The sequence below is a fragment of the Chenopodium quinoa genome, unplaced genomic scaffold (assembly GCF_001683475.1).
Source record: "Chenopodium quinoa cultivar QQ74 unplaced genomic scaffold, ASM168347v1, whole genome shotgun sequence".
In the NCBI taxonomy this organism is placed as follows: domain Eukaryota; kingdom Viridiplantae; phylum Streptophyta; class Magnoliopsida; order Caryophyllales; family Amaranthaceae; genus Chenopodium; species Chenopodium quinoa.
The window spans coordinates 104,969-128,200 of record NW_018744472.1 but is presented as its reverse complement, the minus strand read 5'-3'; the positions used below and the strand labels follow the sequence as shown (position 1 = coordinate 128,200).

The window sequence follows — 23,232 nt, the reverse complement described above, 5'->3', positions numbered from 1 at the left end:
TTGTTTCAATTAAAAAAAAAAAGTCATACTCTTAGAATTCAAATTCAATCATAGCTTCATCATCCTTATACTATGATTGCAGGGGAGTGATAAAGAATATTATACGTAGTAGTTTTGTAAATGATGAAAAGCCGATTCATTCAAAAAGCGTGTATATATTTCTCATCCGGAAGGTATTATAATATCATGTTCCACGCTACACAATCATGAATATAGAAAATCTTACCTTCTAAGCAACTTGAAATAACTTCTATTTAAATACTCAAAAAAATTTCAAGCCCCCGCTTTAAAATAATTTATTTTAAATCAGACGCCGCCACACGTGCCAATTTATTTTTTTCAAAAAAAAATTTCATATAAAACAACGCGAAAAACTGAGAACACTCTTCCCTTAATTTTAGTAATCGCAGAGCAATAATGGAGGAGAGAGAAATTGAGAAAGCGCAGACAGAAACGCAAAATTGGTTACCTTAAATATTCGATCATCAATGGAGGAATCATCAACAAACTTCAATTCATCAAATTATAGTAATTTGATCCACGATTTTCAACAACAGAGGCAAATTCAAACACCATTGTTAGGTAATTTCGACCTAAATCGCACAATAATAGAAGATGAAACAACGAATTTTGTAGATGATAACAAAGAAACTACTCGAATTGATGATGAACACGGAGAAGCGTCATTAATGAACGGGGATAGAGAAAGTATAAGCACGAATCAGGACACTAGAGGTAATCAAATTGACAAAAGAGATAGAAAATCAAGTGGTTCCTGGTAAGTTAATTGATTTAAATTTAGCACAAATGTCCAAATCAAATGAAACTGAAGGTAATTTCGATACAACCAACTTTCTAATTGGAACGAAACTGAATTTTGAAGTTAATGTGCTGAATCTTGCACAAATGTTACCCTTTTTATGCATAAAGGTGACCCTTTGTACACATAAATGCTACCCTTTTGTAAACTCACATGTTACCTTTTTGTTATAAAACGTACAATCAACCTTGTAATTAGTATGCAAAAGTGACCCTTTTTATGCATAAAGGTGACCCTTTTATACACTCACATGTTACCCTTTTTGTAATATAACATTACCCTTTTTATGCGTAGATGTTATCCATTTTATGCATAAAAGTAATCCATATAAAACATAGCATTTCTCTAAACATAATGATATGCTGCTACTGCTTATATGATATGACTGTGTTAAATCACATATGCAAATCCAATTAATGCTTCTAGTTTAGATCTTAAAGGATCATTTGTTAGTGTGGTAAGACAAACTTTTGAAGAAATCTTGGAATTGTATGAAAAGCATGCTGCTATGCTCGGTTTTTCAATAATAAAAAAACATACAACTAGATACATCATCACACACACAAAGATAGTAAGTGAAAAATATTATGTGTGTTCTGCTGAAGGAAAGAGAAATTTCAGGACACAAGAAAACAAAATTGGTTGAAATAATTGATGAAGAATGTAAATGTGAAAGCAAGAAAGCAAAGACAAGTAGGCATCACACAATCTTATTGTAAGGCAAGCATAGCAACAAAACTTAATAAAGGACAATTTGAGGTGGTGTACATGTAATACAACATAGTCACGAGCTAACTAGGTCACAATGGCATTATCTGCATCGTTCTTAAAGAAAAATGACAGAAGAAAAAGTCGAAGCAATCAAAACAATGATATCTTCAGGTTTGATAGTTACAATCACATGGCTACTGAAGCCGAAGGAGAAAAGAACGCAGGGCACAGTGTTGTAGATCACCTAAAATTTCTATTCAAGGTTAAAAATGGAGCAAATTGAGGCTGAAGATGCTCAAACTTTAGTGAACCTTTTAAATAAAGAACAATTAGAGGATCCAAATTTCTTTTTTAGAATGAAATTTGACAATGAAAGAAGAATTTCCAATGAAAAATTTTCAATATCCTTTGAAGAGATTCGATGGTGCTAGAAGACTATAGAATATATGGAGATGTTCTTGTCTTTGATTCAATATACATAACCAACCGGTATAATCTTATATATGCTTCATTTATTGACAAACAATCACTGGCATAATTGTATGTTTGCATGTGCTTTTTTTGGGGATGAAAAAACTGAATCGTTTGTGTGGCTACTAGAAACCTTCTTGAAAGCTATGGAGAGTAAACCAAGACAAAGCAATGGCAAATGCAATTAAGCAGGTTATAAGTTTATATTTACTACATAAAGTGACCCTAAGTAAAAAGTTACATTGTTTAGAGTATAAAGTGATTCTTTTTACTGCATAAAGTGATCATTTTTAATGCATAAAGTGACCCTCTTATTTTGAATATAGGTGCTTCCCAATATATGACATAGATTTTGTATTTGGAAATTGGAACAAAGTGCAATAACCAGATTTGTAGCTTTAAAAAAAGACAAAGAGTTCAAGCATGCATTCAACAACTGCTTAAAGTGGTGTGTGACAGAATTTGAAGGAAAGTGGCAGGCAATGATGCAGAAATATAACTTGACAGCACACTCTTGGTACAAAAAAAAAGTGTACGAATTGAAAGATAAATAGTATCCTGCCCTTAGTAGAGATTTCTTTTTAACAAGAATATTGTCATCACAAATGAATGAAAGCACTAATCATGCTATAGGATTCAGAGCAAGTAAAGCAACTATTTTGATAGAATTTTATACCATATTTAAGAAGACAACCAATCAATGGAGAAGCTCAGAGAAATATGATGAGTTTACTTTTAACAAGTCAATAACATTCACTTCATTGCCACTGTCCGGAATGCTAAAGCATGCTGCAAAGGTAAAAAGTTCACTCAAAAGTTCATAAATAACACATAATATATAACAACTTAAATCTAGCTACATGATTTTGGTGAACATGTATTCACTTTGTCACTCTTTAGAGACTTTGAAGAGTAGTTTGGATACTTTATGGCAACTGTTCAAATGATAGGGACAACTGAAAAATGCATACTTTATCAAGTAACCCTAGAAGATAAGCTATGGTCTCCTAATCAAGTAAACTATATACATGAGAGCTCAAGTGAATGGTGTACTTGCAAAAATTTTGAAGCATCCGGATGGTTATGTTATTATTGCATCAGAATTCTATACCTACATTCAGTAACAAGAATACTAGACAAGTATGTTACAAAAAGATGGACTAAGTTTGTAAAAACAGAGACATGAAATAGGTAGAAGAGTCAGGATCCTACACAACCATATATACCATGGAGACAAATAATGATGAGAAAATACTACAATTAAATTTTAAAAACTCAAGTTAATGAAGAGACAAGAGCATTTATGGAAGAAAGCTTTAAAAATAGTCTAAAAATGGTGGAAGACTTACTTGCTACTACTGCTGAGAGAGAAGAAGGTGCAGAAGCTACTTTTGACAAAATGAGGACTTGAAAAATGCAAGAGAAAAAAGAAACAAGCACTGCCATCTCCTCATTCAGAATTTGGATCAAAGACACCTAACATACGACTCTTTTACAAAAATTTGTTACCTGCTTTAGAACATTTTTTTATCAGTGTTATATGACTTTGTATTGTAAAAGGCATAGACATTCAATTTTCCCTATAATTAAACAATACTCTTTCTAACCACAAAAGTGACCATTTTTAGTGCATAAAGTAACCCTTTTTAATACATAAAATTACCCTTTTAGGTGCTTCCAAATACAAGGCATAGACATTTAGTTTTCCATGCGATTAAACAGTTACCCTTTTTACCCACAAAAGTTACCCTTTTCATGCATAGACGTTACCCTTTTATAAACTAAAGTGACCCATAAAAAACGGAATTGAACATTTTACCTATATGAATTAACTCTTTGTACCTACATCAAGTAACCTTTTTTAAGTGCAGGATTGTCCCTTTTAATGCATAAATGCACAATTAAAAAGAAAGATATGTACAAAATAACATTATAAATTACTTAATGTATGCACATACATTCAAAAAATACATTTATTTTAAAAAAAACCACCAAACACTATACCATAGAAGATTTAATTACATCATTGCACTTGATGTATGCACATACTTTAAGTTTTCAAAAAAATACTTCTACACCTAATCACTAAAAAGTCATTTCACTCTTTAGAAGGAGTGTATTTCTTTGTTTGCTTGTTTTCCCTTCTATCTTTGGGGTTTTCTTCTTCTGCCTTTGTTTGTTCTTCTACTTTATGTTTTCTTCTTTTCAACAATTAAAGCCTTAAATCTTACTTCAATTTGTTAGATATAATCAACATCTTTCTTCCTCTCATTGAATTTGGCTAATTCTGACAAGACATTAGTCCTAGATTCATTCATATCACACAATACAAGTGTGGTACAAATCAATCCACCCGAACATTTTCTTCTAGCAACCTCATAACAAATAAAAAAACTTATGAATATGAAATTAATAAAACATCAGAAAGGGAAGACAAAAGATAAATAGATGACTAATTACTATTTTGAGATAATTTAATTTGAATGATTCACCAACAAAATGGAGCATGTGATACATGACAAAGACCACAGAGACTAAGTTGTCAACCTTACCCTTTCTCCATTCCAAGTTAACAATTTCAAAGCGATAAAAAGGTATCTGAGAATACTTTGGCTGATTTCTTTTGCCAAGAAAAGCACCCAAATGATCACACTGATAAATATATAAAAGTTCAGAATACACTGAAAAAAAAGAGGTTAAAATCTAAAGTAAAAAAGTACTCCCTCCATTTTTAAATACTTGCTCCACTTTCCTTTTCATACCGTTTTTACATACTTGCTCTATTTCCTTATATGGAATGTTTTTACAATATTTAATTAATTTCTCTCACCAAGTGGACCCAATAATATTAATTCCATATTCTCTTTCCTTCAATTCTCTCCACTACTTTTGGTTTTTACAATTTTTTATTCTTTCACCAACCCCACTACCTCCATACCTTATTACTTTCTCCAATTTCTCCTAAAACTCCGCGCACGGAGAAATGAAGCAAGTATTTAAAAATAGAGGGAGTAATCCTTTTAACTACAAAAAGTTACCCAATTAGCCAGAAACGTACTAATTGAGCAAACAAAGCTTTAAAGTAGTCAAGACTAGAATCATGCCAAATAATATTGTCAAGATAATAGATCAACATTTTTTAACGATCAAGATCAAACAAAGCGTAGTGATTCTCAATAAGAATAGGAATATAGATATGAAATAGAAAAATTAATAGTGATTTAGACAAAGCATTTCACATACATAACTCTTTTAAAGGTATTATATTAGTTTAACATGAAGCATACCAATTCAGCATCCATTATATCACATTCACGATTCTCGTAGCTGACCCACCCTTTCCATAGATCGTGCAAATCCTTAACATCACTAGAAATGTTACCTTGTCCAATGTTTTCACAAACATACAACAATGCAAACTATTAAAGTATAAGATCTTGTTTATATACAAATATAAAGTCAATGTGTTTAAAGATAAAAATATCAAGTTACTAACACTTTGCCTCGCACCAAAACAGAATCTTCGAGGACCAGAAGACTCAAAACAAGCTCTGTCATTCAAATACAGAGCAAAACAATCAATAATGCAAAATCGAATCCTAAGTGGAGCAGCAAGGGACGCCATATCTTCTCTTGGAACTAGAAAATTCATTCCAAAAGTCACAAAATTCTCACAGCAACGATAAAAAAAAATAATAATAAAAAATAAAAAAAATCAAAATTTCAAAAAAATAAAAGCAAAAAGGGGGTGGAGGGGAATAATACTCAAAAAATGACATTTAACTTCCTATACATTGATTCATTCTTCAGCAAACAATAATCAAGAACTTCCAAATGTAACTGAGGCAAATTGTTGAAAATCCGAGCACTGCCCTTAAAAAAAAAAGAGTAACAAAAAGCACATTCTGACCTAATGGCCCACAGTTCTGTGAGCATAAATATTTATTGGATTTGATAATACGCTCAAGAACAACTTTATAAGATACACGAACATTTTCATTAGCTCCTCCACCATCATCATTAATTTCACGAATAGGAACATTTTCATCAACTCCTCCACCATCATTATCATCAACTTTGCGAACAGGAAGATTTTCACTAACTCCACCACCAACATCAACATTAACTTCAGGAACAATGCCACCAACATCAATATTTTCATCCTTATTATGTTATTTACCACCATATGCTTCACGAAACAACTCATGTGCAAATTTCATCTTAATACACTCCTTAATTATAACATCTATAAGCTTATGGTAATGAGGATCAGAAAGTAACTATTGAGTTTGAGAAACTGCAACAAGATACTCAGAAGATAATGAACAGTTCTTTCAGAAAGAACATTGGAAACCAAATCACTCAAGGTTTTAAAACCATTTGCCTGAACACTTGATAGAACATTCATGTTTCTTTTAAGCAAAAGAAATAATTCATGAATAGCCTACAAACATAGAAACAAAAAAAAAGAATTAAAAAAGTGTGACAAAGAAAAATAATAAAAACTTAATATTTAGGGTAACTTAAGTGTACAAAAAAGGAAACTTTAGTGCACGGAAAGAGTAACTTTAGTGCACAAAAAAGGTAACTTTTGAGCACATAAAAGGTTACTTTTGTAAACATAAAAGGAAACTTTTGTGCACATAAAGGGTAAAATTTTATGCACATAAAGGGTAACTTTTGTGCACATAAAGGGTAACTTATGTGCACATGAAAGGGTCACTACTACACATGAAAAAAAACACTTAAATCCGTTGAAATTTCTTTTATTTAATCATTAGTCATCACACAATCTGGAATCTCAAATTGAACAAAGCGGCCAATTGTACTACTTAGAAGAAACACCACCAATTCTTAAACCACCCTGTATATCCTAAAGTAAGAGGTTGCTTAACCACAATAGATTGGCTAATAGGAGACTGCAACACAGGATACGTAGTAGTATCCAATGGTCCCTGTCCCAAACCACCAGCTTTAATCTCCAAATTAATCCGACTTTTAATCTTTGCATTTGTCCAATGTCGAATCAAAGGAATGCTACAACTCTCCTTTACTCCTTGAAAATTTAAATGAATGAAAATATAGAATTTGCAAAAGCACCAAACATCCACTAACATTCTGAGCAGTTGGATCATTGTTATAGTCATCAACAATTTCTTTAACTTCTTCAAAACACAAGAACACCAATCAAAAGTTTTTATTTCATTAACTTTTTCAACAGCCTTTAGCAATTTCAATAAAGCAATCCTATAAGTAGTAGGAGCTAAAAAGCTATACATAGCATGAATCACAAAATACCTCTTAAATTCTTCCACTTCATTAACCAAAGCTTTCATCCGAGCCTTCAATTTTGACAAAGGAATAGCTTGCTTATTAGAAATATCAAAATCAGACCTCCATGCCTGAATAATACAGTTGTCTACACTAGTATCTTCACCATTTTTCTTCGGCTCAGGAACAGGAATATCACTCATAGGCAAACAAAACACATTACATACATCATTCCTATTAACTACGAATTCTTTATCACAACCAATAGTAAACATGTAGCTATCACCATTAAAGTTTTTAACAAGTCTAGGAAGCATTTCAACTTTAAATGTAATAAACCACCAAAACCAACTTCTTGAAAATCTTGTTTATTAACACTAAAGTTTTGCACTAAGCTTTCCAAGTTATATGGTCTACACCTTGTAATCAAAGGTCTTTGGTCCCTATATAACTTTTTTTTTTTAAAAAAAAGTAAATAAAACAATATGAAAAACAAATGCAAATCAAGAGTCTTGAAAACAAGTTCTCTTACAGTGAAGTATTAGGGTCAGAATCAGAATCCAATTCTACTAAATTAAATTAGCGTCAATCAGCTGCTTAAAGGAATCAAAATTGGGTGATACTTCACTATAAGGGAACTTGTTTTCAATGACTCTTGATTTGCATTTGTTTATTATATTGTTTTATTTATTTTTTTTCTTTTAAAAAATATATATATATAGGGCCCAAAGACATTTGATTACAAGGTGTAGACCATATACCTTAGAAAGTTTGGTGCAGAACTTTAGTGTTAATAAAAAAACAAGCTTCTCAAGAAGTAGGTTTTGGTGGTTTATTACATTTAAAGTTGAAAACTCTCTATCGTAAAATGCAAAATGCTTAGCTCGTTAAAAACTTTAATTGTGGTAGGCTACATGTTTACTATTAGTAGTGGTAAAGAATTCGCAGTTACTAGGAATGATGTATGTGACATGTTTTGTTTGCATATAGGTGATATTTCTGTTCCTGAACGGAAGAAAAATGGTAAAGATACAAGTGTAGACAATTGTATTATTCATTGAGATTTGATTTTGATATTTCTGAAAAGCAAGCTATTCCTTTGTAAAAATTGGAGGTTCAGATGAAAGTTTTAATTGATGGAGGGGAAGAATTTAAATGGTATTTTGTGGTTCATGCTATGTCTAGCTTTTTAGCTCCTACTACTTATAGGTTTGTTTCATTGAAGTTGTTAAAAGTTGCTTAACAAGTTAATGAATCCAAATTTTTTATTGGTGTTCTTATGTTTTGAAGAGGTTAAAGAAATCTGTTGATAACTATAACAATGATCCAACTGCTCAGAATGTTAGTGGATGTTTAGAGCTTTTGCAAATTCTGTATTTTCATCGTTTAAATTTTCAAGGAGTAAAGGAGAGTTGGAGCAATCCTTTGATTCAACATTGGACAGATGCTGAGATTAAAAGTCGGATTAATTTGGAGATTAAAGCTTGTGGTTTTGGACAGGGACCATTGGATACTACTACGTATCCTGTGCCAGTCTCCTATTATCCAATCTGTTGTTGTTAAGCAACCTCTTACTTTAAGATCTAGTTAGGGTGGTTTAAGAATTAGTGGTGCTTCTTCAAAAAGTACAATTGGCCGCTTTGTTCAATTTGAGCTTCAAGAAGGTGTGATGACTAATGATGAAATAAAAGAAATTTCAACTGATGTAAGTGCTTTTTTCATATGTGTAGTAGTTACCCTTTTATGAGCACAAAAGGAACTCTTTATGTGCACAAAATTTACCCTTTATGTGCATAAAAGTTATTCCTTATGTGCACAAAAGTTTACCTTTATGTTTACAAAAGTAACCTTTTATGTGTTCAAAAGTTACCTTTTTTGTGCACTAAAGTTATCATTTTTGTGGACTAAAGTTACCCTTTTTGTGCACTAAAATTACCCTAAATATTCAGTTTAATTACTTTTTATTATTTTTCTTTGTCACATTTGTTTAATTCTTTTTTTTTCTATGTTTGTAGACTATTCACGAATCATTTTTTTTGCTTAAAAGAAACATGGATGCTCTATTAAGTGTTGAGGCAAATGGTTTTAAAACCTTGAGTGATTTGGTTTCCAATGTTCTTTCTGAAAGAACTGTTCATTATCTTCAATATCCTGTTGTAGTTTCTCAAACTAAATAGTTACTCTCTGATCCTCATTACCATAAGCTTATAGATGGTATAATTAAGGAGTGTATTAAGATGACGTCTGCACATGAGTTGTTTCGTGAAGCGTATGGTGGTAAACATAATAAGGATGAAAATGCTGATGAGTTAATGTTGATGTTGGTGGTGGAGTTAATGAAAATCTTCCTGTTCGTGAAGTTAATGATAATGATGGAGGAGGAGTTAATGAAACGATTATGTTCGTGAAATTAATGATGATGGTGGAGGAGCTAATGAAAAAGTTCCTGTATTTAATGAAGTTGTTCCCGAGCGTATTACCATATCCAATAAATCTTTATGCTCACTAAATTGTGGGCCATTAGGTCAGAATTTGCCTTTTGTTACTCTTTTTTTAAGGGTAGTGTTCGGATTTTTAACATTTTGCATCAGTTACATTTAGAAGTTCTAGATTATTGTTTGCTTAAGGATGAATTAATGCATAGGAAGTTAAGTGTCATTTTCTTTGAGTATTATCCCCCCCCCCACACACACACACTTTTTTGTTTTTTTTTTAAAATGTTGATATTTTTGGAATGAATTTTCTAGTTTCAAGAGAAGATATGGTGTCCCTTGCTGCCCCACTTAGGATTCGATTGTGCATTATTGATTGCTTTGCTCTGTATTTGAATGAGAGAGCTTGTTTTGAATCTTCTGGTCCTCGAAGATTCTTTTTTGGTGCGAAGCAAAGTGTAAGTAATTTGATTTTTTTATATTTAAACACATTGATTTTATATTTGTATATAAACAAGATCTTATACTTTAATACTTTGCATTGTTGTATGTTTGTGAAAACATTGGGCAAGGTAGCATTTCTAGTGTTGTTAAGGATTTGCACAATTTATGGGAAGGGTGTGTCAGCTACGAGAATCCTGAATGTGATATAATTGATGCTAAACTAGTATGCTTCATGCTAAACTAATATAATACTCTTAAAAGAGTTATGTCTGTGAAATGCTTTGTCTAAATCACTTTTAATTTTTCTGTTTCATATCTATATTCCTAGTGCTGTCAAATTTCAAACCGAAACCGTTTAACTGCCCGAAACAAACCAACCCAAATGAGAACCGAACCGATTAAAAACCTTTTTTTTGAAATCGAAATCCGACCCGAACCGTGTGTGGATGAACCCGAAACCGAACCGATCCGAATAACGTTACACCGTGTAAGAACCGAACCCGTTAATGAACCGAACCAATTCTAAACTGAACTGAAATCATACCGAACCGAATAAGAATCGAATTGTTTATAACCCGAAATCGCTTTCAACCGGAAACCATTTGAACCGAGATAAAATCGTTTACACCGAATCGTTAACAACCCGCAACCCGTTTGCACTGAATTGTATATAAACCGATCCGTTTATTAACCGAACCGCTTGCAAACCGAATCGTTTTATGAATCGGACCGCTTATAAACGAATCGGCTACAAACTAGTAAGATCGGTATGGCTAAACATGAAACAGAACATTATATGTATTTATAAAATCAATGAGAATTTGTATATAATATGATGCCTATTTAAGAAATGATGAAGTCTCGACTTAATATAAAACTTTTTAGATTACAAAAGGTTAGCAAGTACTATCAAATTTCAAACCAAAACCATTTAACTGCCCGAATCCAAACGACTCGATAAACAATCGATTTTTTGAAACCGAAAACCGACTCGAACAGTAATTTAGTAAACTCGAAATAAAACCGATCCAAATAACGTTAAAACGTAGAAGAATCGAACCAGTTATAAACCGAACCGAAAAAGAACCGAACTAGTTATAAATTGAACCGAAAAAGAACCGAACTAGTTATAAACTGAACCGAAAAAGAATCAAACTGTTTCTAACCCGAAACCGTTTCCAACCCGAAACTGTTTGAACCGCGGGATAAAAACCGTTTACACCGAACCATTAACAAACCACGACCCGTCTGCACCGAACCGTTTACTACACCAACTGTTTTCAAACCCGAACCGAATTAAAACCGCTCAAGAATCGAACCGATAATTATTTAAACCGAACTGAAACCAACCTACGAGACACTTAAACCGATTTCAAACCGACCCGATTTCAAACCGAACCGAACCCGAACTATCAAACCGTTTTGACAGTACTATATATTCCTATTCTTATTGAGAATTACTACATTTTGTTTGTTTTGATCATTCAAAAGAGTTGATCTATTATCTTGACAATATTATTTGGCGTGATTCTAGTCTTAACTACTTTAAAGATTTGTCTGCTCATGTGGTACGTTTCCGGCTAAGAGGGTAACTTTTTATAGTTAAAAGGATCCCTTTTTGCAATTAAAAGGGTTTACTTTTCTACTTTAGATTTTAACCTTTTTTTTTTTTTTTTTTTTTGTATTCAATGTATTATAAACTTTTATATTTTTTTATTAGTGTGATAAATTGGATGCTTTTCTTGACAAAAGAAATCAGCCAAAGAGTTCTCAGATACCTTTTTATCGCTTTGAAATTATTGAGTTGGAATGGAGAAAGGATAAGGTTGACAACTTAGATTGTGGGGTCTTTGTCATTTATCACATGCTCCATTTTGTTGGTGAATCGTTCAAATTAAATTATCTCAAAATAGTAATTATTCATCTATTTGTCTTTTGTTTTCTCTTTCTGACGTTTTATTAAATTCATATTGAAAGGTTTTTTTTTTAGTTTCTCTGTTGCGAGGTTGCGGGAAGAAAAATTTTGCATGGACAAATCTGTACCACACTTGGATTGTGTGATATGAATGAACCTAGGGCTAATGTTTTGTCAGAATTAGCCAAGTTCAAAGAGAGAAAGAAAGATGTTGGTTATGTACAGGAAATTGTAGTAAGATTAAAAGCTGCAATTGCTGAAAAGAAGAAAAAAAAAAGTTGAGGAAAGAAAAAAGAAAACAGAAGAACAAGAGGCAGATGAAAAAGACCCCTAAGATAAAAAGTTAAAAAAAAAAAAAAAAAAAAGAATTACACTCCTTCTGAAGAGTGAAATGACTTTTTCGTGATTAGGTGTAAAAGTGTTTTTTTAAATACTTAATATATGTGCATACATCAAGTACAATGATGTAATTAAATCTTCTATGGTATAGTGTTTGGTGGGTTTTTTTTTTTTTTTTAATTGAATGTACGTGCATACATTAAGTAATTTGAAATGTTATTTTGTACATATCTTTCTTTTTAGTTGTGCATTTATGCATTAAAAGGGGACAAACTTGCACTTAAAAAAGGTCACTTGTTGCAGGTAAAAAGAGTTACTTCATACAGGTAAAAGTTTCAATTCCCTTTTTTTATGGGTCACTTTAGTTTATAAAAGGGTGACTTCTATGCATGAAAAGGGTAAATTTTGTGGGTAAAAAGGTTAACTTTTGTGGGTAAAAAGGGTAACCCTTTAATTCTATGGAAAACTGAATGTATATGCCTTGTATTTGGAAGCACCTAAAAGGATAGCTTTATGCATTGAAAAGGTCACTTTATGCACTAAAAATGGTCACTTTTGTGGTTAGAAAGGTAACTTTGTTTAATTATAGGGAAAACTAAATGTCTATGTCTTTTGTTTGGAAGCACCTACATTCAAAGTAAGTGGGTAATTTTATGCATTAAAAAATGTCACTTTATGTACTTAAAAGGGTATGTGGGTAAAAAAGGAAACTAAACATGTGCTAATTAAGTAATAAGAGTATCATCCAAATTTTAATCAAATTAGTCAAAGTAATTTTTTTTTTTTTAAAAAAAAGGTATAACAATACAAAGTAATATAACACTGATAAAAAAAATAAATTCTAAAGCAAGTAATATTTTTTTTTAAAAGAGTCGTATGTTAGGTGTCTTTGATCCAACTTCTAAATGAGGAGATGGCAGTGCTGGTTTTTTTTTTTCTCTTGCCTTTTTCAAGTCCTCCTTTTGCTCACTTACTTCTTCCTTTTGTTACATGTAGTAGAATGATAATTGTGAATCGTTAATTTATTATGGTGAAATTGCAAAAAGATTGAGAAACACTTGGTTTACTCCAACAAGATCCAATTCAAGTCTACCTTAACCTACTAAGATAAGGATCAACTGACTACAATTTCCAACCTTATGTCAAATACTCCCTCAAAATTGAGAGAGACACTAGGTTTACTCCAACAAGATCCAATTCAAGTCTACCTAGTAAGATGAGGATCAAATGACTACCAGTTTCCAACATTATGTCAAATGTTCCCTCCGTCCCTGTTAAAAATATAATTTCTCCCCCAAATGCTAGTCGCCATTTAAAAGCCTCCATTTCGCCTTTCGGTGGGGTCTATCATCCACTAATTTATACTTTGTATTTTATATTTTTATTCATTTCCAACCCCGCCATATCTTCTCACTCTTTTCCTCCTAAAGACAATAAAATATTTCCACTACTTTTATTTTTTTTATTCATTTTTAATCAACAATACCCCACCAAAATTTATCTTCTCAATGTATCTGTCCAAGGAAAATGAGGCTTTTAAATGGGTACGGAGGGAGTAACAAAACTAGGAACCAATCACTGATATGGAGGTCTTTTGAAAGGAATGTGGAAAAGGTAATCCTCGGTACCTACATCAGTGTGGACAAGAGCCCCTCGGGGGAGAACACCACAAAGTCATGGTAAGCATGGTTGCTCTAGATAGGCAAGTAAGAAGGCAATTAAGCAATTACATAGTATCATACTGGAAGAGATTTTGGAAGCTGAAATAGGCTCCAACGGTGTGATGTTGGTATGGAAGATTATCAATAGTGCAATCCCCTCAAAGGCAGAGCTGAGGAAAAGATATATCGTAGTTCATTGAGGCTCTCGGAGGAAACATAATCATTTATTCAGAGAGTGCTAGGTGACCAAGCATGTTTAGAGATGCAGAGATCTGAGAATTCGGACAGGGAATCTGGAGCTGGTCCAAATTATCACAAACTACCTAATGAAAAGAGGTCAAAGACAAGAGACAGATATACTTTTGTCCACAATCTGGAGTTTTTGGTTGCACATGAACGAAGTTCTTTAATCAATAGAACCGAAATAGTCTGCTATCATGTTATATCTTACCTTTAGCTAAGTTTGAACACTTTAAAAGGAGTTTTAATTGGCAACTGTCATCTGTTAATCACCAAAAGAGAGGCTTGATCAGATAAGAGAAATATAACAGAAGTTTGGTTTAGCTTGTAAAAATGAAATGAAATATGTAGCAACAAAGTGGAAGGCTGGAAGCTTGCACCAGACATAAAAGACAAAAGTGAAGATTTAAACCAACTTTTACTTGAAGAGTTACTTGATGTCCTGAGGAAACAGAGACCATTTGGTATTCGGAAAGATGGAGAGATAGATATCTTAAAGATCGACATGTAACAGGAGTCATTATCTCTCATTTTGTCAAATATAAAAAAGATCTCTCAGCTGAAGGCAAAAGAGCAATATGCAGGAATCAGCCATCAAAAGGTGGTTGAACAAGGAAGAAAAGTGAACCCCCCTCCCCCTCCCCCTCCCAAGCAAATCCATCTATGACAATGGCCCTAAATTCGGCCGAAGTTAACATCAATAATAAAATATGAAAGCAGATGATTTATTAATTTCTACAGTACATTAACTCAACAAGTTACTCAGGCTGTGCCAGAACTAAACGTCAGCAAAGAGCACCCAGGTATAAGAGCAGACTTCCGGGATCAATTTCAGTGGGCTACCAAGTGCATGCCTGCTTCTTGGAACTAAATATTGTCCAGAAAAGGCCAAAAGCATCCCACATAATGACTTGAATTTAATTGGCTCGTGATTAAATTATGGGGTACTCAATTCCATTCCCAACAGCGATTACACTATCAAATCCTCTTCCAATAAGAAAGAGGGCCAAAATTACCGATTTACCTTTTATACATCCTTGTATAGCAATTGGAATTTCGGTATTTTTTCTGGAGGCAAAGGACAGGTCACAATCAGTTTGCCCTTCATCGCTCCTCTATAAATAGCCTGCAAACATATAATAAAACTTATTTAGAAAAAACTTACAGATACACCAGAATCCAGAGTAAAATCAATGGACAGTGCACAGTCAAAATATTCAATATATGTGAAAAGGACCTCGATACATAGTACAATAAGTTCCATAATGTTCCAATAAGTTCCCAATACATTCAAACAGGTCAAATTAAGTAGATCAAAATAGAGCATACCCAGAAGGTACTACAAAAGTAGTATGACTAGGGCTAATAGCCAAATGGGAAGTGAAAATTTATTATGTCTTGCCAAATGCATAGTTAAAATAATAGGAAATTTGAAGATGCTCCAAAACAACATTTAGGCAAGAAAAGAAAGTCATATTGTATTTTATCCTTTATGATTTAAAATAAATTCATCATCTTCATTGATTTGACAATTATTTGTGAGAAAGGGAAACAGAAGAACCTAAATGGCCGGTTAAAGAAGTGTAACCATGATATACATTTGATACTGAGAGAGCTAGATGAACTTTGTACTGAAGTACTGCTCTTGTACACAGCAATCTTCACTTAAGATAGTACACTTATATATCTATATGCTTATATCAAAGGGAGCGGAAAAACAATGGTAATGGAGAAGAAAAAAGAAGAGCAGCAAAAGGGGAGAACACTTCTATTGATTACCCAATATAGCAAATGGGGCTCATGCTAATACCCATTAGGATATTTGGGTGAAATGCTAGAAAGCAAGTCAATATCAATAATAGCTTTCAAATCATACCATTCATTACAAGAGTGATCATCAAGACAGTTAGGATTTAGTAATTTATAAGCACGCCTTAAAGGAAAAGGGGGCTTAAATCTTACAATAAGCAGCTTATAATGAAAGACCAGGCAATTGTATGCAATATAACATTGGGTTCTAGAACATCACAACCCAGAAATCTTCAATATTTTTCCCTTTGTCACACATAAAACTTAGGCCCGGGATAAGATCAGGCTCTAAGAAAATGTTTTGATATGTATCAATAAGGACGCAAAATTGCGAGGGTTGGGCTAATAGTGTTTCTATAGTTTACTATGAAGTCCAGTAGATTAGGGGTCCTTTTTGCTAGTAGCTCCTTTTCAAAATTATTGCAAAAACTGCCATATCCAAAGTTTTACTCCAGTTCCTGGTGAGTGTCATCTCAAATATTGTCATAGTTCTTTAACATATGGTCCTGGATGAGATAAAGCGGGGTCTGAGAAAAATCTTGGATAGATAACTTTCATTCCTTCCTTCTTCAACAATACGTCAACTCTACTATATGAATCCCAAATTTTGAAATTCTTCATCAGGTAGTTGTTTCCTTGAGAGTTTTCACCAAAAACTAGCTTCAGTGTTGGGAAGTGGATGAACCAAATCTAACAGTTGTGTAACTTGTTTTTAAAGCCTTATTCTCTATAGATTCCGATGTAATCTAGTTGTCTGGTAAACTTTTAATGGTAACCTTGTGCTCCGTTTCAAAAAATTTTGCAAAAGTTGCCATAAATTGTCTCACTCCAACCTGTGAATACTGATCTCAATTTTTTTCCTCTGCCACATATAAGATTCTGGATGGATTAAGATCAGTTTCTAAGCGTGAAAAGAAAGCAATTTTATTTCATTCCCTATTCAACAATTTTCTGCCACTTCACTTCATATGATACCCCAATTTCAAACTTTAAATTAGAGGTGCTTTCTTAAGTATTTCAACCTTAGAAAGTCTTCAGGATTTATTAGTAGGTAAACTGGTGAACAAATATGATGGGTGTGTTAGAAGGCTTAATTTCTGCGAAGACCCCTAGATTTTCTGATTTGCAGGAAATTATTTATCCAGTAGCTCCTTTACGAAAACACTTGTCAAAGTGCTGTACTCATTTTTTCAGCAGATATATTTTCCAAGTGTTGGTCTTATCTATCATCTCTCGTCAATCAGAGAGTACTTAGGAAAGAACAAACTATAAGAAGATATGGAACCTAATCCACGATATTCATGTAATACCGTTACATGTAGCCTAACCCACTCAAATCCAATATAGCACATGCAAGTATGCATTATGCAATATTTTGATTTAGTATTTTTTGTGAACAAAATAATCATATTCCCCTTAATATTATAGACAGCTTTCTACCCTTTTAATTTTTTATAATCTGTTTTTATATATAAGTATATAACATGCACTTTTTTTTTTCCCCTCATGATGTTTGGCTACTCACATGGTATTTTTTGTCTTTTGCTTGTTTTCTCCCTAACTTTTCATTCCTGTTTCTAATTGTGTTACTAAACTGGTCTGTTGTTCTTCTCTGTTTACCAGTAAAACATCTCAATTACAATTTAAAAGGTAGCATTAGCTAAGAGCCAACTAACTTATAGCATATTCGGGGATTTCCTGCACTGAGTTTGTACCAACTGATGTCATCAGCTATCAACTCCTTCCCCTCTCTAGACCAAGCTAAGTATTCATGTAGCTGACAGCCAGATACCACCAGTATCTCAAATGGAACAGTTTGATCAATCTACTTGAAGAACATGCAAACTATACAGAAAAAGTTGTCAACCTTAATGAGTGTTACTTTCCCCGGCTAAAATATGGCATAGTAGTATGATAGATTTGCAAAATCCAAGTAACATAACAATGAGTCAAAAGTATTCCAGTTGTCACTAACCTCGACGACATCAATAAAATCTTGTTTTTTGTGAAATGCTCCTATCCATTTAGTGTGATCTGCAGTCCTGTTTCAACATAATGAAGAAACCTCAATCTTACAACTAATTAGGTGAACCAGATCCACCTTTGTCTCGCATAACTCCTACACAAATAGAGCAATACGGAGAAAAAGTGATATAGAGAGCACAGCCTAAACTAAGTTGTGTATTTAATCTAAGGGTTTAATGAAGATCAGACCTAACTGAACTATCCTTCAGCTATATCCATATCTCAAATGCATTTTCAGAGAAATTCCAGGTTGAGTAACCAATTCCAGAGGAACAGTAGAGATTCATTAAAAGGCATCAACTATAGACAACTAATCAACTGCAAGTCTGCAACTGTGATTTCAGAAGAAAAGATATGCAGAAGTGGGCAATTTGAGATATCATTCATGAATCATGACCCCAGGTAATACACACAGTGTAATCATAATCAATCAGCAAACATATTATCCCTCAAAACCAAATCAACAAAAGGATTTGGCAACATAATCAAAGTAACTTAGCAAAAAATAACATGAAATGACAAGAAATGACAACAGCTAATTGGAAAAAATAATAATATGAACAACAAACATTCTTACACAAACTAAACATACCCAGAATCCATCTTCATATGGTGTGCATTAAAGAAAAAGATAGTAGAAGGTATTAGTGTGATGTCAAAGTACTTGACATACACCTGCACATCCTCTGAATCAATATCAACCAATGCAATACTAGCAAATTTGGAGACATCATGAGACGATTTCGCCAACTGCATCAAGAAAGACACAAACAATATCCATCATCCAAACATTAAGTCATGAACCAAAAATTAAGTGGCAACTTAATCGAATAACCACTCATCCTCAGCATCAAATTAACTAAACTAATGCCTAAAAGTAATCAAAGCCATTTGCAATTGAGCATTATATGGTTATAATCAAACACCCCCAACTTTATCAATTTGACAATTACAGTAGACTAGCTCCCCTAAAGCATCTTGGAAGGAATAATATTACACTCGAGTGTATAATAGACACATGTAGCGATCCCTAAAAAATAACAAACAAATATATAAACAGCCCTTTAAATAATCAAATATCATCATCTTTTTCCAACAACAAATTTCTATAAAATAATACCCAGAACAAAAACTGGCAATCGGGATTATAAAAAATTAATAATAATAAAAATAATAAATAAATAAATAAATTCAAAGAGGGTTTGAACATTAATTGTCTAAAATTGCAAAAATCAAATATAGAAATGCAAGCAATCATGGTAAAATACTGTTCCTTGAGAAATTGTAGTTACAGCAATAAATTAAGCAATCAAATTAATAGAAATGAAGGGTAAGGAGAGAATACGATGTCGTCGAGTTGGAGGCAAGCGGGGTCGGAAGAACGACCGAAGCGGAGGACGAGAAGTTTGTCGATGGTATCTCTGATAATGGAGTCCACCTCCTTCTTCTTCGTCAGCGTTTTTACCACGTTACTCATCTTTCTATTTTGTCTCCCACTTTCATGCGTTACTCAGGAACATCGCGGGATCCGGGATGGATGCTCATTTACTTTCAAGGGAGGACTTTTTATTGAGGATTGAGGAGATCCCAATTAAAGGGTCAAAACTAGAGGTATCAAAAGCTGACCCGACTCGAAATAGTGACCATAACTCGATCTATTAACCGACATGTCTGAACTTAAAAAAAATGGTGACCCGAACCTGACCTAACCCGACCTGAAACCAACCCTAGACTCGAATTTGCCTGATTATTTGAGACCCGAACCCGAACATTAACCGACCTAGAGACAACCCGACCCAATTTAATCCATAAATTATTGACTTGAATCGAACCCGACCTGAACCGAAATTGACACAAACCCGTTTTAACCCGTCAAAGCCCGAATTCAGCCCGACTTGTTCCTAACCCGACCCGAATTTAACCCGATCTGCTACAAACCCGACTCGAATTTCAACCCGACCTGTTACAAACCCGACCCGAATCAACCCGACTTGCTATTGACCCGACCCAAATTCAACCTGACTTGTTATTGAATCAATATGTATAGGTCGTTATCTCATGTTGGTATTGGAACGAAAATTGAATCCTAACTCTATTCCTTCAATATTTCACTTTGAATTTTAAGAGGTTAGTTTCACAACATGTTTTCAGGGACGAATTTCAAGGACGAAACATGTTTTCTGCAAATAATTGACTTAAACCGAACCCGACTCGAACCCGAGAATAACCCGACTTGATTATAACCTGCAAATTATTGACTTGAACCGAACCCAACTTGAACCCGAGAATGACCCGACCTGATTATAACCCGTAAATAATTGACTTGAACCGAACCCGACTCGAACCTCAGAACGACCCTAACTCGTTTAAACCCGTAAAGACCCGAATTTAACCCGACCTATTTTTCACCTAACCCGAATGTAACCCGACCTTTTACTAACCCGATCTAAACCCGACCCAAACCCGATAAGATGTATGACCCGACGTGACCCGACTCAAGCATGACCCAATCCGAACCCGACCTGCATATGTTATGACATTAACCCGTATTGACCCAAGCCGAGATGGCCCGACTCACACTAACCCGACTCAAACCCGACCCATTTACCCGAATTGACAGCTCTAGTCAAAACCTAACGGACCGACTCGATCAAAATCAACTAAAATAATATTCAATTCAGATTCTGACTCATATAGATTTAATTTTATAATAGAATATAACTCAAGTTTGAAATTAGACTCAATCCGACCTGATCTCACTGAGTTTGATCCGAACACCTGAATTGACACCCCTAATTTCAACAAAACATGTTAATATATTACTTAGACACTGGTTAGTATGATGATTGCAGTGTCGATCTTGAGCTATGTTTTGAGGGGCAATTGTCCTAGGTCCCAATTTAGGAGGGCTCCAATATGTCATATGTAAATACCTATAGTGTTCAACGAAGTACTTTGTAACATATTAATTATCAATCAATCAGTCAATAATCATCAATGTTTTTTCTTTTCTTTTATTTTATTTTATTTTATTTTTTTTGCTGAATTAAATTCTATTAAAGAAACAAATCTTAACAAAAATAATTCACTAATCTTATACAATATAATTACTTAAAATAAAAAAGATTTGACATATCTTTAAGACAAATTTTTATTTAGCTTGTATCTTTAAAATTGTTTTGCTTTCTTCGGCTTATAGGTTGTGAAGAAAGATTACTCAAACTAATCAAACATATCTTCTTTCTTCCACTTTTTGAAGTTCTTGTACCCTTGTTGCAACTTACATTTTGTATTTTCCAACTTCTTGCAATATAACGAGTCTTCCAAGGAAGGTTTTTTTTTACAAAGGATAAAAGGTAAAAAACCTAAAACAAATTACTGCTAAAGCAAATGAGATGGACGGCAGCTTCTCCTGCAATTTGGTGCGCCCTGTGAACGCGTGCCCGATCTGCTTTATAAATACTACAATGTTGGAAAGTAGACCTTACCAGTTGGATCTAATGCACCAGCCATAAATACCGGATATCACCTCGTCCATCGCCGCGCAGAAGAGTGACCAGATTATAAGAATCTGTAAACGGATGAAGTGATTGAATGCCTGCATTTGAAGCCCATTGCAAGGCATAGCAACAGGCTAAGGCTTCCGAGTGAGGAGAAGAGGAGAAAAACCCAAAATTACTCCCACCTACAATCCTGTCATCCAGAGGATCTGTATTGTCGAGACACCAGCCCATTCCTGCTTGTTGTGTGTCTTTGAACCAAGAACCATCTACCTGAATTGTCAAGAATGGTGAGCCTGAGTGGTTGTGCCCTAAATGGGCTACATGAAACCCAGGCGGGGGCAAACTAGGGAGATTAGTAGAAGAGAGAGAAAGCTCCCTCCCTGTGTCCTCGTCCATACAGATAGTATGAGAGTGAAGTATATCCACTAGTTGCAGATCAAAGGGTCTTGTGACAGAAGTGTCGGGATTGAAAACCCTGTTATTTCTAAATAACCAAAGACCCCATAGAGTACCAACAAAGGTGCTAATACTGGGATTGAAAAGTCCATCCTGACTAATGAATAGTCGGATATAGTCTTGGATCCAATCTGAAAGAGAAAGGTGTCCATGTAATTCTGAATGGATGCCCAAGGCACCACTCCTCCAAGCTGTTCTTGCAATAGTGCAATCTCGGAACAGATGGTTGAAATCTTCAAGCTGTGTACTGCATTTATCACAGGACACATCCTGTATGGGAACCCCCCTGCGATGAAGCTCACTTTTGACCGCTAAACCGTTATGGAATAACTTCCATAAAAATAGTTTCCACTTTGGTTGAAACTGCAGGGACCAAAGGACTTTCCAAAATGGACTTACTGAATGAGAAGTAATCGGCTGAATGAGCATTGCATAACCTGTCTTTACCGTGTAATTCCCTGAAGTAGTGCTTGCCCAAAAGCGGAAGTCCTCCTTCTACAAAGCTGGAATTTCCATGGCAAGAATTGTGGAAGCATCCGCTGGTATAAAACACTAATGAACTTTGTCCACATCCCAAGTGAGGGTCTGAGGATGAATGAAGAAATTAACTGTCCAATCCTTCGCAATGGCGAGGAGGACCTCTGGGTGGAAGGTTGGCGTAGTACCGTTTACCCAATTTGAACTTCCAACTATAATGGAATTGCCATTTCCGACCTTCCAATTGCACCCCGTCGACAAAAGAGCATCTGCATGAAGCAGACCGCGAAGATCGTATGACTGTCGACCCGAGTAGCGTCTATCCTGAGAAGGAGTAGGCGACAAGAAGCGAGCACGAGCTGAATAAACTTTGGAGATGAGCAGCTTAGGGTGGGTAACAATTCTCCAAACTTGCTTCATAAGAAGAGCTTTATTTAGAGTTGAGATACACCGAATTCCTAACCCACCCATTCCTCGAGGAAGATGCATCTTCCTTTTCACCACTCAATGCATTCCGTGAATTCTGTAGTAGGACCAAAAAAATTTCAATAATAAGCTATCGATTTTCCCAGTAATTGAGATTGGGATTTCAAAGCAGGAGAGGAGATGAGAAGCCATGGCCACCAAGATGGAGTTAATGAATATTAACTTTTGTGAT

General features: G+C 34.2%; 1 protein-coding gene across 2 annotated transcripts; it reads right to left on the bottom strand.

Moving 5' to 3' along the window:
- Positions 1-2,314: 2,314 nt before the first annotated feature.
- LOC110697632 (thioredoxin-like protein 4B) lies at positions 2,315-19,701 on the bottom strand. 2 transcript variants are annotated; one of them, XM_021875015.1, is made up of 5 exons: positions 19,484-19,701; positions 18,731-18,888; positions 18,089-18,155; positions 15,329-15,430; positions 2,315-2,791 (listed from the first exon to the last, which is right to left on the bottom strand). In XM_021875015.1, the coding sequence occupies exons 1-4, from the start codon at positions 19,613-19,615 to the stop codon at positions 15,332-15,334; spliced, it is 456 nt and encodes a 151-aa protein (XP_021730707.1). In that variant the 5' UTR covers positions 19,616-19,701; the 3' UTR covers positions 2,315-2,791; positions 15,329-15,331. The 2 variants fall into 2 exon arrangements, with proteins under 2 accessions (XP_021730707.1, XP_021730706.1); XM_021875014.1 differs by lacking the exon at positions 2,315-2,791 and having other exon boundaries at positions 11,811-15,430.
- Positions 19,702-23,232: the final 3,531 nt, after the last annotated feature.